The following is a 23,259-nucleotide window of genomic DNA, read 5'->3' on the forward strand; positions in this document are numbered from 1 at the left end:
TGCTATTGTGCAGTTATATATCAGCTTAATAAGGAAACTGTGACATTAAAGAATGTTTTAACTCTTTATGACAGTAATTGACATTTTTTCTGTAGGGTATATTGTGTTTTATGTGACCATTTACAAATCTGAATCTTAATCACAGTTGACATGCCTAACTGCCAGTGAGTGACTGGGCGGGAAGTCAGCTAATGCTGTGCACTGACAGGACACACTCTAATGCGCTCAGATTTTAAAAACTGAACTAAGAACAGGACGCACACTTTTACTTTCTCTGATTGTGTGGTAATCTTATGTTTTTACATCACAGATGACAAAGACATTTCAAATGTGAGTAAAACACAAAACTCATGTAGGATTAAAATAAACACCCAAATCCCATTCTACTGAGAGAATTCAGAGTTGTATCATTTCGTTTTGTAAATACATATTCTTTAGTACTACACAAAACCATGAAGTTGACTTATTGTCTAATTAAAGTTGATGACAAAAACTGTACAGCATTAATCATCAAATTCCTTTAGGAACATATCAAAAACAAATGTTTGTAATGACTTCATAGATTCCTCTTGCTGACTGTTGATGCCTAACAAGTAATTATGAACCTGTCATAGTGCTATCAGAGTGTAAAAGCTGAGGTTTATTCTCCCTGCCCTGTCAAGATAGTCTTTCAAATGCTCGGCTTTTGGGCAACTGGACCAGCACTGAAGTGGGAATCATTTCCATGGGACAACTAGATAGGATTAAGACATATACCGAACTTGCCACTCGAACGGACCGTGTCACTTGTCTGAGTATACATGGCCTTTCAAAGATTCGATAAAAGGCTGGAGCATAGCTGACTCCGCTACGCTAGATGGCACTGTAGCCCTTCAACAAGTGGTTATTGAGCCACGTCTGGTTCCTTTCCGGCAACAACACTAGCGCAGAACGAGAACTCCGATATGCGATCCCGTATACATGCAGGTAGAATGCCGACTATGAACAAGTTATCTAGGTGTTCTTATCCGATTTCGCTTGTCCGTTAATGTTCGATTTGTGTGTGAAATAAATCGGATAAAGGTGTTTACATGCATTCTACAAGTCCTGTTGAAGTCTTATTTGTTTATTCACCCGATTATGAGTCTGCATGTAAACGCACTGACTGTCATTGCACCAAACAAATAGGCTGCTGCAAATGGGCATTGGTTTTGCATAGAGAGGTCCAGGTAAACTGGAGTGTAATCGAAAGGGCTCTGTTGTTTGACCCCTGGAGGCTTCCCAGAATCAAAGCAAACAGGACATTTCCGTTTAGCCAACAAGCTAGGAGGCTAGGAGCACTAGTATTAGCTACCACATGTCTGTACCTGTATAAAGGCATCTGACTGTGTGCTGCATATCAAAGATGAATAACGGCTCCCATCATACAACATAGAACGCCACCACCAGGCATTCAACTGCCGAACAGTGAAAGTACCGAGGTGGTAGCAATGCTTTAAAGAAGGTAACGCTCCTTAGAAGTGACAATATGGAACAAGGTCACTACAATCTGATAATATCTACGGTTGCAGTAACTTTTGACCTCCAAAATCTAATCAATTCACCCTCAAGTCCAAGTGTAAGTTTGTGCTAAATTTGAAAGAAATCTCTTTATGCTTTTTAGAAATACTGTGCTCACACGATTTTAGGTCACAATGACCACCTTGATCTTTGCCCTTTCAAAATGTGATCAGGTCGTCTTTGATTAAGAGTGGACATGTGTACAAAGTTTGAAGAAAATCCCTCAACGAGTTCATAAGATTCCCCATTCACAAGAATAAAGTGTGTTAAAGCATTATACAAGTTTGCATGTCACCATGCTCTATCCCTATACTTGTATACTATACCATGCATGTGCCTTTTGGTCTGGTAAAGTGTGAAAAGGGTGTGAAAAGGCAAACGCATAAAGAAAGTCCTATGAAACTAAGGAAACACTAGCAATCAGGAGGCTTCTTGGCTGGAAACTTTGATACCAGCATTGGCAGCATAGCGAACGCCTTGAGGTGGAGGGGAGAGAAGGAGAGAGAGAGAGAGAGATACAGTAAGTCATTTGACAGGCACAGAACCAGCGGGTATCAGCACCACAAATCCTCATGGTGGGGAATCCTATGATTGTCAACGGCATAGGAGAAATGAGAGATGGTGGTGTGTGGATGATAGAGTGGATGAAAAATGACTAGGATGGAACCTTCAGGCTTCCTTACAGTCAATAATGTCACTGGATGGCAGCTAGGGCAGATTAAAGCACTTAGTATGCATATGTGTGACAGCTAAATGGAAAATATGCTATGAACAAGCAACAAAGTATGGACCTGATGTGAATCTGACCCAAAATATAAATTTATACCCCATGCAATAAAAGAAAACAGCCTGTTAGAACTGTTCACATCTAGAGTGGATGATAATTATGTAGTGAATATAGACATGTATTTCATTAATTTAGGGGCTGTTTATACGACAACACGAAGCGGTGCATACGCGAAAATATTTTCGCGGTTGCACTATATCATTTACATGAAAACAGCAAATGCAGGCATGAAACCGCACGTTTTTGAGATCAACTCCCAGGGAGGATTCTTTGGAAAACACAACTGCTTTGGTTTCTTGTAAACACCGAAACCATTTTCCCTGGTAACGCTGACGCCACGGCTCCACTTCACGTATGCGTAGTCTATAACATTTGCTGTCAAAATACCCACACGCGAGTTATAAAGTTAGAAGACAACATAACATGAAAGATGTCTCCGCGGCACCATCACTGTGATCAGCGGAGAGTGTCGTGCAGGGCTCAAATATAACACTCGCCAATTTAGTCTAAGCGATTAGTAAGTTATTGAAACCACCCGCCACTTTGTCTGGGGAAAGATTTGTGCTCTGCTGGTTTTTCTAGCAAAATAAACGTGTGTTGCTTCTATATGCCAGGGACACGGCTCTCTCTACATTAAAAAACACTATCCATAGTCCAGCGCGCAGCGGTTAAGTTACGGTTCAACTAAAGGAGCATTAAGGCTACGGCTTCACAGTAAGAACATTTAATGTTTAGCCAGTAACAAGCATTTCACTGGCTAAACATTAATAGCATTTCACTGGACAAACGTGAGTCGACTTTTATTTTGAAGTACGCCTAACAGGAAAGTAGCCGCTCACAAAGCCCCTTCACTATCAGCATGTCTTCTGTTTTCACGAGTTCAATGCGGTGAAATAAGAGGACAGAAAGCTTGTAATTTACAATACTTGTAACCTCAAGCTTACACCAACCGCTTTATGAACGTTAGTGGCATTAATTTTCGGTTACAGTAAGGTTGTATGCATCAAATTGTACCGGAAGAGCTATCTACTAGGCTAGTCACCGCTGACTATTGGCTTGGCATGCCTACTACAGCGATGTTGGCCCGTTTCCTCTGAAAACATGTGTACGAGTGAATATTTCAAATAAATTGTGTCTGAAAGGTTGTTTTTTTTAAACCAAAAACGGGAAAACTGTCACATTTTCACCGTGTAAAGTGCCCCTTAGACTTTTGACTATGAAGTGAATTGCTTGGTTCTGACTCTACAGCAGAATGTTGGTGTCAAAACCCCCCGAAACATTCCTCTGCCTTGAGCCGAGGCATTGTCTGTGTTTCACACCTATCTCTGCCTGAAGCTAGGCCATTGTCTTGGGTTCGCACCTAGCCAGCCCAGCCAGGATGTGCCCCCTTTTCTCTTCTGTCATTGGTCAAGAAGTCCTATGCTGCTTTTTGATAATAGCTAGTGAGCTGGGACATCTTCTCTACGCACCACCCAACGGAGTGGGGGTGCCAGTTGCTCTCTTCTCTCCCTCTTCAACCACCATCGGAGGTGGTGGAAGTCTCACGCTTGGCCTACCAAAAAGGAGGCGAGCACGCTCTCTCCTGCCCCAACTTCCATACTGGAAGGGGGACTCTCAAACTCCTGGACCCGGACAAGGTCTGTTGTTCTCTGCTCTCCCTGATCCAAGCCCTACAGCACGGCCTGCCCAAAGAGCTGTGAAGGCCCTCTCAACCACAGAGGGACAAGGATCCAACCTGCTGCTCCAAGCAACCAACGAGGAACCAGAGGAACCAGGGAACAAATCAAGCTGGCAACAAGGCCCTCAATAGGAGAAGAACTAAGCACGGCTGTACTGAAGAACCAGAAAGCACCAGTTCATCCGAACTGCATCAAGAACGACCCGCGAAGCAAAACCCCTTTTTCATGCCAAAGGATCCAGAACCTATCACACTACAACACACGCTGTGTAGGCCTACATCAGCTGGTATCGTATGAACTACTGGGCAGTTAGCTTAGCTTAGCAACACATGGCTTAAAAGATTGTCAACTTGGAAATGTATATTTACTGATTTTGAACTGTTCATTGTTGTTTTGTAATTGGGTTTACATACTTTGATACTGAAACCTTAGGGGGACACACAGAAGCCTCAAGCTCTCCCCCCCCACAGAACAAAGGTTTTTCACACCTCCACACTCACACCCACACACTCAGAAGACAGACTCATTTGCATCCAAAGACATGCACCGACACAGACACATGTCTTAGTTTGTAAGTTGAGTTTCTTGATGTGTTTCTTTTTACTTCTATAAATAAATTACATGTGTTTTCTTTTTGTAACTGGAAGTTTCTGTCAGTCATTTGCGTGAATATGTTGTGGTATGTCAACCTCTGCTACAGCAAGAATTCATTAACCTTCAGTACTGTGGATATATTATCAGATTTGTAAGCTGAATAATGATTGATTTATTATTAGATTTTATAGAATGATAATTAAACTAGGTTTTATTAATATTGATTTATTTTAACTGATCACTAGACTTAATCAACATTCATTTTAAACCATTGATAAAACGAGATTTTTTTTGATATTTTGCACTCCTAAGTGGAGAGCTGGTGCCCCGAACTTGAACTTTAATAAATTATTAAGGTATTAATTTTCAGACCACTACAATTATTCCTAAAAACAAGAGAAAACTGCAACACTGGCAGTATCATGCTGGTCCACCAAACGACCAACAGAATAGTAAAATCATAGAAAAAAAATTTCAACAATAAGTCCCAATTAGTTTGAATATAATTTGAAGAGGATTCAGACCTGGGAATATCTGCCATCACCTAAATTTGAAGTTAAGTTTTTCTATCATCATCTCTGCACATGTATTAAAGTGAAGCGGTCCGACTCCTTGGTGATGAAATTGTTTGCGATTTGGCATGCTTATTGGCTCAATGACATTGATGGGATTAACCCCTTTAGATGGTAAATGGTAAATGCTCTTGACCTATATAGCGCTATAGCCGATTTTCTCAGCCCCAAAGCGCTTTACATTTCTTACCACATTCACATTCATACACACACTCATACACCGATGGCAGTAGCTGCCATGCAAGGCACTCTCTGAACCATCAGGAGCAATTTGGGGTTCAGTGTCTTGCCCAGGGACACTTCGACATGTGGCGGGTAGGCTGGGGATCGAACCTCCAACCCAGCACTCCAGAGGTGATCTCCCTACCCACTTCGCAGTGGTAGATATTAAAACCTGGTATGGAACAACAAGACATTCAGCTCGATGGTATATGGAGGTGTTTTGGTTGGTGCCAAAAAAGCATTGAACTTCAATACCCATAGCCCTAGTAGAATGTGGCTTTGGAGAAATGCATCAATGGAGGGCCATGTGGTTTGCCAGGTGGCTGAAGTAAAGACACAAAACCAGTGGCATGAAGTCAAATTTGATGTCATAAGGTCAGAAAAGAGAGGGAAAGCAAAAGACAAAGAACAGGTGGAGGACAGGGGGAGGCCGATTTATCAGCCAACGATGAAAGGAGTGTAGCAATTACTGGAGAAACAGCCCAATTATGTGGAATCCCTCCAAGGAATGTGGGTGACAGGGATGGGATTTCTATCCAGCAAATACTTTTCATCGAGCAGTTATTCTTATTTTCCCCCCGAAAAAAAATCTCCATCTGAGCCATTCTGAGGCTATTTTAGACTCCAGAGAATTTGAAACAGTTAGTGAAGCTATTTAGAAAGTGACCGGCCTTTTATTTGTATTGTAGCATGGCTGGGCTGCATCTCTGTACTTTTGTGGTAGCACTGCGAAATGCATCCATAGTGGCAAGAACTCAAAATTGTCTCGTTTTGACAGCTGGCATCAAAGACATCTTGGTAATCTTGCTTACTTGTCGTTTTAAACTGATAGTTCCTCGTTATCATTGAAACAAATTCCTTCTGTCGCAGGTTGTTCAGGCAATAGTTGGAAGAATGTTTAGGTTCAATGTCCTCTTGAAAGATAAATCCAGGCCCAATAAGACGACTCCCAGATGGTACTCCGTGCCTCACCAGAATGTTGTGGTATACTTTCCTATCCATGATGCCACCAACTTTCACTAGGTCACCTGTTCCTGAGGCTGAAATGGCACCCCACACCATAATACTAACCACTTTGTGTTGAACTGTTGGCAAGATACACTCATTTATATATCTCTCACCCTCCCTCTGTCGAACAGACACTCTTTGCAGGTTGCCAAACTGCTCAAACTTGGACTCATCAGTCCACAACTTTACAACCAATCTTCCTTTGACCATTTATTGTGTTCTTTTACTAATTTCAGGCGTTTCACTCTATTTTTCTCTCTCAAAGTAATGGTTTATTTGCTGCTATTCTGCCAACAAGTCCTTCTTTCCAACGCACAGTTCTTAAAGACACTGTTGTCTGTCTGAAAGTTTATTTTGTTTACCTCTCCCCTCTCGGTTCTGGTATGAATTGGTGGCATCATGGCGGTCTAAAGTGGACTTTACTGTACAGTGCTTTGACTACATCTCAAGTCCTTAGCTATGCAGCTGTAACTCCAGCCAGCACCAAAGGGGCCTTAATTTGAGTCTGTTGCTCACTTGTTAGCTCCTTCTTCACCGGCAGTGGCAAAGTGGGCAGGGAGGTCGCCTCTGGAGTGCAGGGTCAGAGGTTCGATCCCCTGCCTACCCGCCACATATTGAAGTGTCCTTGGGCAAGATATTGAACCCCGAATTGCTCCCAATAGTTAGCTTGCACCCTGCGTGGTAGCTGCTGCTATCGGTGTATGAATGTGAGTGTGATTGGGTGAATGTGTACAAAACAATGTAAAGCGCTTTGAGTCTGTGAAAAACCAGGGAAAAGCGCTATATAAGTGGAGTCCATTTACCATTTTAGCCATGTTCAAAGAGCAACATGTGCTTCTAGGCTACTTCTAGGGCATTTGAATGTATACTGATTGGTGGTGTGTCCTCAGTGACAACACCCTGATGTCACCAATCACTTATTGAGCAGATAGGAATTATAATAATCACAACTCTGTGTCCTATGACTCTTGCAGCACTATCAATTTAACCACGATCACACCTGACAATGAGTTCACATGTCATTTGGCTTCTTCTGTAAAGGAACATGATTGTGTGACATTGACAGTGAAATAGGCGTAGCTTTTTTTGTAAAAAAAAAATACCTAAATCTCCTTATGATGGCTCTATTCTATATGGTTTATAGAGCATAATGATGACTTTGTTAATATTTCATTCGTTCATGGGTATTTGAATGGCCAATTCAACAAAAAACACTGAAACTCTCAATTATTTTTAAAAGTTTTTAAAATAATTTTGGCCACCACTGTAAATATTCAGTTAGTTTTTCTACAGGGGGTCATTAGATTGGCGTGTATGCAATTCTCGCAATTTAAAGCGTAACAGATACAGATTTTTTATTTGAACACTGCATCCATCAACATAGGGACATAGAAACATACAGTATGCCTGACTTTACTATGTTAGTGAAAGTGCATAAAAACCCTCATGTCTGTAGCTTCTTATATTGCGACCTGGAATTCAAAAAATTCCCTTTGGTTTCTAGGTTCAAGCAACTTCTTTATTTCTAATCAACACACTGATTCCAACTGAATGAAGTCTAGTCCAAACGTGTGACGTATCTTGTTACACTTGGCACTATGTTCACTCACTCACAGCACTAGATCTATGACAAGTATCATGGCTGACCATCTTGCTACACTGCAGCCACATCAATGCCACATCAATACCAAACACTCATGTGTGCACTTCATTTGCCGTTTGACGCTTTTTCTGCTTTCAATCACTCTCAAAAATATAACTATACAGTATATCATGAGCCACTCAATGAATATGTATAGCTTGTGATCCTTTGTGATGTAAAGGCAAGATTGGCAACATCAAAACTAGGGCCCGACCAGTATATCGGCCGGCCGATTATAGCATATCTCCAAAAATCGTCAATTTCTTTTTATTTTATTTTATTCCAGCAATCATGTTGAGTGAGATGCATTGCTGCCCCGGAGGTAGCCTTATAGCATATTAACAGCAGCAGCAGCAGGTGTGTTGTAATACATTGGATTAATTCACACTTGACAGTTCCCCCTGACACCAATAGCAGAGTCATTGGTCATCTCTTGACTGTTAATAGTAGTTGATATTACTATTATAGTTATTATATAGAATTTGTATAGTGCTTTATTGGAGGTCATTCAAAGACACTTTACATCAAACATATAGAAAATCATACTTATAGAAAAAGAAAACAAAATACAGACAAATTAAAGATAAGGTTTGGAGTGGAGTCTGGTGTAATTATGCTTTCTTAAAGAGGTGAGTTTTGAGTTGACTTTTGAATGAGTTTATTTAGTCTGAGATGCTGATGTTTGGAGGGAGGGAGTTCCAGAGGGTTGGGTGCAGTTACATAAAATGCTTAATGTTCTGAGTTTGAAAATGCGTCATGTCACTTTAGACATATTTGTAACACTTTATTTTTTTTTAGATAATGCATATTTCAATAAACAAAAAGTTCCTGTACACCTACAGTAACAAGTATTTATATATAGTTAAGGGTTCAAAAAAGTAAACATTTTCAATATATATTTATGGGATTTAAAAAAATAATAATAATCAGCCGATTTAAACGTTATCGTAATTTTTCTCAGAAAATAATCGGCATCGGCACCCAAAAATCCATATTGGTCGGGCCCTAATCAAAACCATTTCAAAAAGTTCAGAAAGCAAAAACAATGTTGTTTGTCTTGTTGGCCAGTTAAGCTTAAACTGTGAAGCAGCAAAATCAAGTCTTCAGTTTACCTTAAGACAAATCAATTTAACCTCTTAGAAGTTTTGCTACCAGTTGAGTTGCATATTTGGAACAGAGATTAGTGGGAATAATATTGGTACAAGAGTAATGAAGTAAAAAAATAATAATAATCAAAAATCACTTGTTGTTTGAATCGAATGCCACTTGTGTCTGACATACATATTGTTATTACCTGAAAGAAACAAGCCAACTCTTTCTCTCTAGATACAATATTGGAACAAAAGACCGACTGACAAAGATGGATAAAGGCTTTGAACAGATAAAGTTGAAAACTGGTCCTGATAAACAGAGGGAATGTGGATCTTCAGTTCCCATGTGTCCTGAAAGGTTACTATCATTTATATTTCCTTGATCATAGCCAAGGACTTGTCTGAGGCAGGTAAGAAATTAACAAGATGAAATAACAATAGTAGTGTACTACTAACTCATTCAGACATACTGTATTCCTCATAGCTTACTTGCTGCAATGAAAGTCCAAAACCTATTATCAGCATCAACACTGGCACCATAGTTTCCATAATAAATGCCTGCACACAATAAAAACCTCCCAATCAGCACAACTCTCTTAACCTTTTCACATAGTTCCTCGTTTTTTAACGTCAGAGCCTCTGGTGTTGTGCTGCTCTGTCCCTGACTCACAACACAATCCTACAATCCTGCATTCTACAACATCCCTCTCTTTGCCAGCTACAGATCTTCGCGAACATTGAATTCTTAAATTGACATTGAGGCTCTGGTCCTCTATTGTAAATCCTGTCCCGAAATGCCTCACAGACAAACTGCGGGCATTGACTGTGAGGACTGAGGATGCATCACAATAAGTGAGGAGTACAGTGGAAGAACACTGCCAGACACATAAACAAGGTAAAGTTGCAATTGATGTGTGAAAGCCTGCAACAACAAAGAACAAGACAAACAAAATCGCTTTCTCAATGTCTTTCCCTCTTCCTGCACACAGGCAGACGTGTGTGTGTGTGTGTGTGTGTGTGTGTGTGTGTGTGTGTGTGTGTGTGTGTGTGTGTGTGTGTGTGTGCGTGCATGTGTGTTCACGTATGCATACAGTGCCTTGCAAAAGTATTCATACTCCCCTGAACTTTTCCACATTTTCTGTCATCTCTCCCATGCTCTGGTTCGGTCGTGCATAGCGGGTCATCCTCGCTGCTGTCCTCGGCTTCTGAGACGCAGCATTTATTTAATGCTCATAGTTAATCACATAGCCTAGTGCTGAAACGAAAGCTATCAACGCCGTGGTTTAAGACTGAAATGATAACCGGGGCACGTTAACGTTGTCGAGGGGAAGTCCTCCGAGATCTCCGTTGGTTTCAGTTTACAGCCGACAAAGTGACAATCACCACCATCACATGGACAGCGTTTAAATCAAGCGTCTCATTCTTAAAATCATTAGGGCTTTGATGCAAATGATGAAATCTGAACATAACAGCAGCAGTGATGGTGCGTAAAGGGACAGCGCAGTTGGCATCTCTCCTCAGCACAACTGCAGCAGCTAAAAAGCCACAGTTAAAGTCGATCGCTCTGCCGATTCCTGCCTCTGACACGTTGACTCGCAACATAATGGGTCGAGGCTTTGAATCGGCTTTGCAGGGTTCAACATAACTTTTTTTTCCTACTGGCCCGCCGGGCCAGTGGATCCGAGTTTTACTGGCCCCTTGTATATTTTCACTGGCCCTGCACACACTTTTTTTTTCTTCATAATTTAGTGTCAATAATTATAATACCTGTATTAGAAAAATAAAGAAAGATAACCAGATCTAAAGGGAATATCTATACTGTAACAGTATATATATATTCCCTTTAGATTTGGTTATTTTTCTTATAGTTAATTATATGAAATGTTGATATTGCTCATACACATAATATAAAAACCAGGCAAACATATTGAATTAGAAGCCTACAACTGAAAGTATGTTGAAAGAGTCGGCCAGTATTTTAAAGTCCAGTAGTTTGATGGTTGTTTGTATTCTTGAATTTGGGCAGTTTAATGAATAGTTCACCTGCAGAAGTCATGTTCAAACATAAAAAAAAAAATAAGATATGAAGGTCTGATCATTCTTTGTGGTGTGGTAGGCTGTTTTTATTACTTTCTCTATATGCATTAGGGATGTGAATGTGTCGACCGAATGACCGGTTTTCCACTTGCGCTCAAGTTGACTTTAAAAATAGAATAGAAATCCGAAAATCAGTGGGTTATGCCGTTTTTTTAAATGGGAGATTTCACCGTGTATGTGAGTTCACGTCTGGTCGTGAGCGCGCTGCAGGAGTGTCACTTCTCCATGAAGTGTCAGCTTCGTAAGAGTCCGGTGTGGGACCATTTTTTCAAACTATTGATAAAACACAATGCAGTGCAAAATATGCAGCATAAGTTAAACGCTCGTCTAAGACTATGACGTTAAATCACCTTAGAAACACACAATGCCTTCGTCCGATCACAGCAGCGTTTCACCGTGTGATCTCGGCAGCGAGTGAGCCGCTGCGCAGATGAACTGTGGTTTGTGGCTAAAATAATAACCGGGGATATTCTCCCCGTTAGCGATTTCAATGGGAAAGACTTCCGCGATCTGATTGAATGTCTCGAGCCTGAAAACACAGTGCCAAACTGCGCGACTATAGGAACTGTACAGTGAGCGGAGTCCCTCCGTTCGTTTCTGTCTACAACCGACACAATCACCGGAGACGCATTCACAGCGTTTAAATAACGCCTCTCATTTGTATTACCATTGGAGCTTGGATGCAAATACTGTAACATTACGGCGGCAGATAAAGGAAAAGCGCAGTTAGGCTATCATTTTCTGCACACCTCTGCTGTGGGAAGAAAGGGGGCAAAGCAAGTCGACTCGCAGGCGGACGGTAGGCAGCTCTGCCAACGGAGCGAGAGTGCACCCGCTTGTTGCTCTGCCTGTCAAAACGCCCACACATCGTTTGTCCACTGGCCTTTCATTAAAAAATATATTTTATATTAGGTTTATTATATTGAGTCTTAAATAAACACTGCTTTCATTCCGACTCTCAACGCGCATTTCAATGAACCATGATGTAGTCTACAAAAAGATACTGAACTGTGATTGGCCAGTCACTGGCCCGGGCGGGACAGTGACTGGCCAATCAACTTGCCCTGCATATGATTTTACTGGCCCCGGGCCATCGGGCTATACGTTATGTCGAACCCTGGGCTTTGTCGATGTCCCGTGCCTCTTTTTTCTCTCCACACAAAGCGTTCTCTCTCTTAGCACACAAACGGCCCGGCCGCTTCCGAGAGCACAGCCAGTGTTCCACCTGATTAAAAAAAGAAAATAAACACAACTTGGAATAAACGACCCGACTTTTTACGACCTATTTCCGCGAAAAATAAAACCTGTCTTATATTCGGACCAATATGGATTGTGTAATGATCAGACCGCCATTACATTTTTCATCTCGCGCACCCCCTTGCAGCAGCTCACGCACCCCCAGGGGTGCGCGCACCACACTTTGGGAATCCCTGATCTAAAACATTCCATTGTAGAAATGGCTGTAGGTTTAGGGTAGTTGCCCTCTTGACTAAAAGGTTTTCTGTCCTGTATTTGGCTCCATCCATCTTCCTCTCAACTCTGACCAGCTTCCCTCTTCCCTGATGAAGAAAAGCATCTCCACAGCATGATGCTGCCACCACCATGTTTCACGTGGGGAGGGTACGTTCAGGGTGATGTGCAGTGTGAGTTTTCCGCTACACATAGCGTTTTGCATTAAGGCCAACAAATTGAAGTTTGGTCTCATCTGAATGTGTGTCCCCCGAATGGCTAATGGCAAGTGGAGGAATGCGCTCTGGTCAGATGAGACCAAACTTGAAGTTTTTGGCCTTAATCCAAAATGCAATGTGTGGTGGAAAACTAACACTGCACATCACCCTGAACGTACCATCCCCATCATGAAACGTGGCGGTGGCAGCATCATGCTGTAGAGATGCTTTTCTTCAGCAGGGACAGGGAAGCTGGTCAGAGTTGATGGGAAGAAGGATGGAGCCAAATACAAGGCAGAACACCTGTTAGAGTCTGCAACAGACTTGAGACTGGGGCGGAGGTTCACCTTCCAACAGGACAAGTACTCTTAACATACAGCCAGATGTACTATGGAATGGTTTAGATCAAAGCATATGCATGTGTTAGAATGGCAAAAATGTCAGTCTATAAATGTGCAAAACTAGTAGAGACATACCCCAATAGATTTGCAGCGATAGGTGGTTCAACAAAGTATTGACTCAGGGGGGCTGAATACTTTTGCATGCCACATTTTTCAGTTTTCTATTTAAAAAAAAAATGTAAAACCATGTTTCATTTTCATTCCACTTCACAATTATGCACCACTTTGTGTTGGTCGATCATATGAATTCCACATCAAATAAATGTACGTGTGTGGTTGTAATGTGACAAAATGTGGAAAGTTCAAGGGGTATGAATACCTTTTTCAAGCCACTGTATGTGAAAGAAAAGAGAAATGAGATAGGGATGGAAGAAGAACATTCAAGTAAGAAATGAGTCAATAGTCACCACACACAGGAGAAATAAGTCTCTTACACACACACACACACTCACATACAGCTAAAACCTCCTGGAGGCTCTCATCTCTCCCTTCTGTCACCTCAGCAGTGGCCAGTGTGGCCCTTGAATTCCCTCGATCACACACACACACACACACACACACACACACACACACACACACACACACACACACACACACACACACACACACACACACACACACACACACACACACACACACACACACACACACACACACACACACACACACACACACACACACACACACACACACACACACACACACACACACACACACACACACAAACCTAGAGTATATGGCTGTGCACTGTGGGTTGTGCCACGCCAGTGTGTAAAGCTGTTAAGCAGCAGCTGCTCCACTAGATGTTTGGTCCCCTCGGAGCTGAAATATTGATCAGTTCTCAGGCGAAAGGAAGCAAAGGCTGCGCCCCCACCATGCCCATGTATAATTGAAGAGTATATCTCTTAGTGTGGTGGTGTGCCAGAAGGGAGAAGGAATTAGACCCAGAGGTAAGCTGAAGGCCTGTCACTTGCTGCCATAGCGGCTCCTTTGTCCATCAATCATAAGGCTTTTTATACGGGAGGCCCCGTTTCATAGGCTCTGTACATTTACTGAAGTGCCATGCCTTGTAAAAGGAAATAGAGACTGAAAGATAGAGAAAAAATAAGACTCAATATAAGTTCATGTTTTACTGCCGGCCATTCATCTGCCCACTTAGCGGTTGAGAGGAGGGGACGCAAGACTCCTTTGGGCCATTCTGGGCTAGTGAGCATTCATACAGGAGCACAATTCAATAAGGATTAGGCTGGTGATGTGTTGTCAACAAATTTCATGAAAAGACCTAAAAACTCTGTCTGTCTGTTTCTGAATCCTCCCTAACCATGTATGTTGGGCCCTAAGCCTATTTGCTCCTTCTTAAGATTTAAATCTTGATCAAAAATTGTTATACATTTGAATTTGGCAACGTATTCTTTCAGCAAATGTTACTGAGCTGAAATAAATAGGCTAGTTAGGGACTTTTTTCACCTGTGGATTAATACACATTTGGTGCAGTATTTACAGCAGCAGCACGAGGAGGGTGTATGTGGGATTGACTCAAAGTGAACCACAGTGCAACAGTGTGGGGGCGTTGATGTGATTAAAAAAGTGTCTGCAGCACAACAATGGACTTCTATGGCAATGATTAATAAACAACATCCAGCCTTGGATGCACATTGCACACTCACAGTCAATACTTGTTAGCGAATGAAAATGAATTGTCAATATTGAGGAAAAAATATAGAACATTTCCAGCCTCACATTTGAGCCTATAGCATTCATAATAAATCTAGTTTTACTATTCCTTGTTATCACGAAAAGGCCTAAATGCGCCAACAAATTGAAGTTTGGTCTCATCTGAATATGCTGTGTCCCCCGAATGGCTAATGGCAAGTGGAGGAAGGCGCTCTGGTCAGATGAGACCGCAATACATTTTCCTACAGTGGTGACTATTATGTTGACAATGTTCTATAAACATGTACTTGTGGTAATGGAAAATATGGGATTGAATGAGAAATATACACAGAAATGTGCAATATCTGAATTGTGCTGAATGATGAATTAAGTGAACATTCCCAAAAAATTGTCTGTGCCATCTCACAGCCAATCATACTGTTATGAAAAATACTATAATAGCACAGCAAATACAGCAGTGCATGACACGCATTCCGTCGCGGAGAAGACATGTGGACCTTACTTACCTGCTTAACACGGACCTCCTCAAGCATTTTGATTTAATTTTGATGTTTTGCAGACGGATGCCAAAAATACAGCCGTGCACTTTCACACAGCCAACATATTTCAAACCAGGTGTAATGCATGAAACTCAAATTTAAACAGAGCACATACACATTGCTGTCAATATTTAATCTCTGTGGTGTCTGTTTAAAGGCCATGTCACCAAATTGATAGTGGCCTTCCACATGCAACGAACACACAGGTCTAATTAGTCTTCAAATCAGACATCCCCAGTTAAAGCATTTATTTAATATTCTATGGCAACAGGTTGAAGGACCCATAGGCAACACAGTGTAGGCCATGCATGCAAAAATAAAAAGCCATAATTGCATCATTATTACAAACACCACCCACACGGTTACACATTCATTTACTTATATTAATAAATGCTTCATTTAATAAAATAAGGATCAGCCAAATCCTTTGAAAACAAATTGCTACAACAAACAACAATTTTATCAGGCTGATTTTAATGATCGTGATAATGGTTTTGAATATTCTTTTGATATTAGCATTCTAGCACCCCAAATGATGTTGGTGAACAGTGAGCATGGTATTGCACATGGTCAGCGGCTCTACTGTCTCTTTTACTTCAGGATGCCTGAAATTAAAAGTCAATACCCCCCAGGTTGTTCTGCCCCCAACTATCAAAAAACATGATTCTGAACAATACATATTTAGTGGACTTGTTTTGTCATACTTCTACCTCCAAGGTCACCAAGTAATATGGATGCTGCTAACCCGCCCCAGTAGTTGAATGTACTGTCAGCAATGTAGCGCCTACTCATGCTCGGATGAACCGTTGATAGTAGTTTGCCCGTGCGCCATTTTGCACACACAGCACTTTTGATGTAAACCGGCGAACTTCGTTGGTAAACAAAATGAAAAATTGTAGGATATTGAGTTTGATGATAATGAGGAAGAACTTCTATGCTGTACAAATCCTGCCTTGCTGTTCTGATGTCCAATCAAATCTCTGCTGCGTCTGCAGCATCCGGCGCGTGATCACATGTTTCAGTTGGTACGCGGGTTAATGTTACCACAGTACATATGCCCTGCATTCCAAATCACATACTTTTTCTTTTCACTACACTACATAGCCTACTAAAGTACAGAAGAGTATTAGAGCCACAGGAGATAAAAGAAAATCAGATAAGGAAGATTTTTTTTCATTATGTCGAGACAGGTCAAGAATAAAGACGAATACTCCAAAATGCTATTGGAGTTAGTTGGGCTTTTATGTATTTTCAGCATACTACAATTGACGTGCATGTATTGGGACATCCTTCCTAAATCTTTTTCTGGCATACTAAATAGCAGGGAAGTATGAGGATTAGAACGCAGGGACGGCTTGAAGCTGACATAACAGGTGCAACTAGAGGGCAGGAGAAATGTCCAATATCCACTGAAAATAGGTTTAATCAGGCCAACTGAAAACCGCTGCGTGTGTCCATCACGTGTGCGTGCAGCAGGGCATTTACCATCGATATGGTACATTTTCTCAACATGATTTCATACTGTCATGTAGTTATCCGTTATCTCCTGAGAATTCTATTTACTTTTTCCATTATTTAACAAATAATTACCGCCAGCAGTGTGGGTGGGTAAGGGTCCTAAATTGATACCTGTTCGCAATCTGTCAGAGTTGAAATACCACTTCAGTGCAGTCAGTGCTTCTACAGTTGACCGTTCATTTCATCATGGGCCTTTTCATAACTGACAGTTTCCCTACATGTAGCCACCTACTAATGATACTCTTTAACTTTGTGAATGAAAACCCTGCACATGTTAGGCATGCATAAGAAATTGGTGCACAAAGAACGAAAAATATTAAATCTCCTAGGCCATTACCATAGTATTACCCTTACCCAAAAAAAAATATGATAATTTGTTTGAACGCTGCATAAAGGACAGAGCTTCTTTTTATCTGAAACGCTTGAATGCATATGATTGTCAGTGTGCAATCTTAGAACGCAACAAAACATTGTGTGTTTATAGCACACAACAACAACAATACAACCGTCACAAGAGAAGTTGTTCTCCAGCTGAGCCAGCCTTTCTGGAGCATGTGTCTCCCTTTAACAACAAACAACGAGAACGGTCCAGGCTTTACACTGCAGATTCATTACAGCACTGACGGCTTAAATGTGGCAACCTATTGTACACTTTAACGATGGACTTATTGCTTTACGGGGATGAACTTGATTACTGTCACATATTCTGCACTCCAAGCCCCAAGTTAGAGCCGTATGGGATTCTTCACTTTTGAAACCAGTTAGTTTGCTCTTTAGCGAATAACCATTCAAGCAACAAAAAGGAGGAATTTCATAACTGATGTTCAAATGTTTTCTCATCACGCAAACCACTGTCTCCAACTGCTCTTCTGTGCTTTTGAAGTCCTGTATAAAAGGCTGTGTGTATGTTAGTGAGGGGGAATAGTTTGTATCAAATAGTAGGGACACAAGACAAAAAAGTCCATTACAGCCAGTTAACTTTGTGCAGCGCTATGCCTACGTCACAGCAAGCAGCATTTGGAGACCTAGAAAAAAGGGCCGTGCGGTCAGAAAACCAAACTTGGCCTTTTTTCTCCGGAGCTGTCGGACTGATAATGTTGCACATATGAGAGGGAGAAACCACTGGCTCCCATGTGAAGGCAGGGTGGGGGTGGGGGGAGGTTCAAATGTTCAAATGGAGTGATCACAGTGAGAGACAATGCAGAAAAGATGCACATTTTGCCTCCGCTTCCTCCAACACTTCTCTGCCCTCCTCCGGCTGCACTGTGTGTGTGTGTGGCACAACATTGCCCTCTACTGGCCGTACAGCTTGGTTGGACCTTGGAGTGCATAAAAGAAGGAGAGCTATATATCCCCCCTCCGTACAAAATATCCTGAAGGCTTTCAGACAATCCGAGTCATGATGTGAGAAAAAAAAACACCATCTGGGTACTGTAGTAAGTGTAAGTGTAGACCGGCTGATTTAGGACATACTGGACTCTGTTACAGCCTCTGGAAACCTGGTTGAAAATAGTTTAAAAAATCAATGGGTGATATCATAATTGGGTATCTCAATAAGTCTTTACCAACATCGGATTGTAAAAATAAATGTTCATAAATATTATAGACTTAGTTTAAAAAAAAAAACATATTCTTCACTGTCTCTAGAGAGCGTTTGACCGGACTGTGTGGCCATGGCCGTATCATACTGTCTCCATGGCAACAGTCATTGTTTTTATAGAATGTTCAGGGCGGAGAAAACTGCCGTGATCGGTTCAAAATACTTAAGGTGTCATCATAAGAAAACCAACATTTCTGTAAGATTTCTTTCATTTGGATTGATACAAATATGCCCGACACTTTTCTTCGGATGCTTTACTATCATGTACCTAACTCACCCAAACTACATAGTTAGAAGGGTTTTGTGAATTTGGCTTTTACAGGGGCTTTAATGTGTAATAAAAAGATACTAAAAAGAGAAGATAGGGACTTTGGTTCATAGGCTGTAGATTGACACAGTGTTTAGTGGTCATTTAAAAAAAGCCCCTGACCATGAATGAGCTCGTTTTCCCTCAGTAGTATCAGAAACCAATCAAAGGAAATGCATAACCTAAAAACTAACACTCCTAAAACGTCAGTAAGATTTGTCCAGGGTATTCTTGGCAGCTTTCACAGGATATGAAAACCATTAAAGCATTTAGAGAACCTGTCAAAAGTGTCCACAGAAGGTGCATTCCACTTTAAAAAAAAACAGAAGCTTAGCAAGTCAGACTTGACAACCTTAAAACAACTCATATCACCAAAGAAGGCAACAGGCGTATTCTGTGTCACGATGTCGCCTATTGCTGGGGAAAGAAAGAAAGAAATGCAGACAGAGGCCTAGCAACAACAAAAAAAATGTATTTGGTAAGAGCCCTCTCTTTCTCTCCTTAATCACCTTGCATCTTTGCTTCTCAGCCGATATTAAAACCAATCCATCATGGCGGACTGGGAGGAGGAGGAGGAGGAGGAGGTGTGTGTGTGTGTGTGTGTGCGTGTGCGTGTTCGTCCGTGCGTGTGTGTGTGTGCGTGTGCGCGTGTGTGTGTGTGTATTGCAATTTAGAGCGCTCTCCTGTAACTGACGAGAGGAACCCCCCCCCCCACCCCCCCCCCCCCCCCCCCCGCCCCTTCGAACATTATTTGGATATTAAACAGCAATTTGCCACTCATAAACACCAGCATGGATGTGAGTGCATCGGGCCAAATCCAATAAAAAAAAATAAAGGCTGGTTCGGCTCTTGCAGCAGCACCGCGCAGCGAGAGGCCATGCCCACTTTATCATCCTGATAGGATATGATGATGTGCTTGATATTATTACCCTGGATGGATATAATGGGATTAGGACGCTCATTGGGATACCAAGTGGGGGTTTTCTATGACGACTATTATGCTGGATCAAAGAAAAAGTGTACACTGCGAGAGATTGTTTCGATCTAAAGAACATAAAAGCAGAGAGGGAAGGCTTTGAAAAACAGATGGTTACAAAACTGGAAAATCAGAATGTGCCGTAGCCGTGACTCATTGGGTGCTGCTGTAACAAAAAATTAAATAAAGACTTATGCAACACTCTGCATGAACAGCCAAGCACCAGCTCATGGTATACAGTGTTCCCTTCTAACAAAAAAAAGAGTTTCTAAAAAAACATGTTGTACAATAGATCCAGCGTCTTCAACTTTTGCATTCTACACAGGAGCTCAGCAGTGCTCTGACGCAATCCCAAAACAGTGGGTGACATGGCCCGCCAACCAGGAAAGAACAGAGACCCAACTGCTGTTTGATCGGGGAGGGGAACACAGATACCCAGCTGCTACCCAGATATCTGTTCAAAATGCAACAGAATGATGGTAAACACGATGCCGGGAGACACATTTTCAAGGGATTAGACTACATAGGGACACATTCTGTAGGCACTAAAATGAGAAATGTTTCCCTATAGATACTCCTCTGGCGGGGAACTGCTGTTTCACTGTATGTTTCCACTGTTTCAAGGTTTAAACCATGTGATAGAAGGCATGCCTCTGGAGATGTCGAGTGTTGCTGGCTTTTGATTTGACGGAGAGGGACAGAATTTCAATAGAACAAAAATGTATCGTTATCAAGATATCAATATTCGGGGGTATCCCTATGTTCTACCAAAGACTACTTGAACTGCAAAAAAGTGCCTGTTCCATGTGCCATGCATTTAAGATTCAAGATTCAAGATTCAAGATTTTTATTAGTGTCCCAAGAGGGCAAATTGGTTTACAGCGAGGAGAGGCGACAACACATAACAGTACAAAACAGTGACGGACACAAACATCACAACATGTACGCAGGCCTGGGCATCAAAGTGCAAAGTGCAAGCATCAGGGAAAAACCAACACAACAAAGTCAGTTCCTTTCCCTCCACAGATTAAGACGGGCCACGCTGGGGATAGAGTCTTGCTGTACGGCAAAACTCGCCCGAGATATGACCAGAGGATTCGGGCTCTTAGTAAAGAGTGTTCCCGCTCTGAGAAGGCAGTCCAGGGCAACTTTCTCCTACTGTTATCCTAGCTCCGACAGTTAGACACATTTACACTCTGCATGTCAACATATATTTTGAATGTTTTTCGTAAGCAAAAGGCAAAAGTGACAGTTTTTTTCTAAGCAGTAGAATCAACAACTGAAACATTTCTTGGGATCCTCTTGGGATTTTTCTGAGGCACCTGTGCCAGTGTCGGGTGGCGACACCAGTTTGTAAACGCTGCCATACTGAGAAATACAGAGAGAGGTTGGTGAAGCTTATAGGCTTAGTCAACTTTGTGCCAACTCGTTTGGCAATGGCTTGAATGAAACTGACATTCATTTATTAAAAAGATATGCACTATGGTTTCAAGTCATGTACGCATTTTTTTTTTTTAATGCTAGCATGGTGCCACACAGGGTTTTCTCATCTCATCTCCTCACATCTGATTTGGAATGCTTTGGGTTGCATATAGTTGCTTGAAGCCATTAACTTTCACTTGATGTGCTGTACGAGAATCAAGTTGCCAAAGCAGCATGGACACGACAGGCCAGAGGGTGCCTGACTAATAAAAGTAAATCTTTTCAAGTGAAGTGGATACCATTAATATATTCTGATGTGTGGCGTATATTTCAACACCGCTGTCGTACATTTTGTCTTTTGTATCTCAAGTCCTCTCTGTAGCTGCCATATTCTCTTCCGAATTTTCAAGAGGTAATTGGAAATTTCATCATCAAAGCACATCTTTTCAGAGAGTACATCACGCGTTTGACGTTAAAAAATTGTTTCTTTGTCCCCTTTATCTAATAGTGATTACAGAGGAGAAACGTATCAGAGAACAATGGCTGTGAAAAAGTGGCTAAAAGACTACAGTTGACTTCTGTGTGTCCACTATTTGACTCAAACTGCAGGTCAAACTCAATGACAATCTCAAGTGAAAACACTAGGAAGTCTTGAGTGATTCTTGTTCAGAGGAACCGGACCAAAGCAGATATATTAAAACTTCCAGAAGATCCAATGAAAGGAAACAGAAAGTGTGCAGGTAATTGGAGTGCAATGTTTGTAATGACAATGTAGCCCATAAACACACTGCTGCTTTCATCAACTATACATACTGATTCTGCACACAAACATTTACATGGAGCCTAAATTCATTCAAAATTCAATTTTCAAATCCATTCTTAAAAAGGATCACCACACCACAGGAAAAACATGGGCTGAAGGGTCACAACAAGCAGTCGGCTCCAGAATGATATGGTCGACTTTCTACAAAAATGCAATTACGGATGCAATTAAGAGAGTTCTTCATTAATCACAGTCTTTGGTGTGATATAGAACCATTTTAAATACATGAACCTCTCTGAACATGACCAATTGAACTCTTATCATATTGGCGTAAGAAATTGATCTCTTTTTTCTATTGAGTCTACCATAAAACAATGTAAAAGGTACTTCTTGTTTTGCTTCACATACAGAACTGCCTCCTATTCAAAAGAAAAAAAGACTGTATGTAATTTGGGAATTGTTCGATTTGCAACTCAAATCACTTATTGGCAACCATGGCCATTAGAATGTAAATGGATGTGTTTTGTTCCACCATCGCTGCTAATTGAAAGCCTTTGTTTGGCTGGAGCTGCTTGAGGTGTTTTTAATTAAATAATGGCTGTTTTTGAATTGCTGCAAATTATGGTTGAATGAGCATTGATTTTGCTATACAATCATCAACCCACTGCTTACCCAAACAGCATGAGAGGATATTTAAAATAGAGCCTAAAAAAGCTAGCTCACACAGTCCCTCACAGCAGTGTGTCATCTGTAGCGGTGTGTCCTTGTTACAGAGGAATGCCTGTCACAATAAAGCTATGTACCTCGTTGAAGGTGATCTTGTTGTTTTTCATCCTCTGGGGCCGGCTCTTCCAGGTTTTCCCAAAGAAGTGCTGGTGATTTCCATCAAACAGGGTCAGTCGCAGCTGGTAAGTCTCATCTTGGTCCCCCTCTGGCATCTCCTGTGACTATAAAAAGGGGGACACACTCAAAGTTATTTTTCTTATTATGAGATGCTGCAACCAGGATTTTAGGATGCTACTACCGGGTTTGTTTCAACAACGTTTTGTTGTATAACATGCAAAGACAAATAAAGAAGCGCTCTCTTTTTATCTATCTATCTATCTATCTATCTATCTATCTATCTATCTATCTATCTATCTATCTATCTATCTATCTATC

The 23,259-nt window shown here is 41.4% G+C and overlaps 1 protein-coding gene across 1 annotated transcript in view; it reads right to left on the reverse strand.

The window, feature by feature from the left end:
- Window positions 1-23,259, reverse strand: part of nphp4 (nephronophthisis 4) — a gene marked incomplete at both ends in the record, with an annotated part of 214,761 nt that overhangs the window by 190,543 nt on the left and 959 nt on the right. The window contains one exon of the mRNA XM_080030989.1: window positions 22,902-23,045. Within this exon, the coding sequence (XP_079887115.1) occupies window positions 22,902-23,045 (144 nt within the window). The remainder of the gene's footprint in view (window positions 1-22,901; window positions 23,046-23,259) is intronic.

This window comes from Ammodytes marinus (assembly GCF_949987685.1).
Source record: "Ammodytes marinus genome assembly, chromosome: 7".
Taxonomy (NCBI): Eukaryota; Metazoa; Chordata; class Actinopteri; order Uranoscopiformes; family Ammodytidae; genus Ammodytes; species Ammodytes marinus.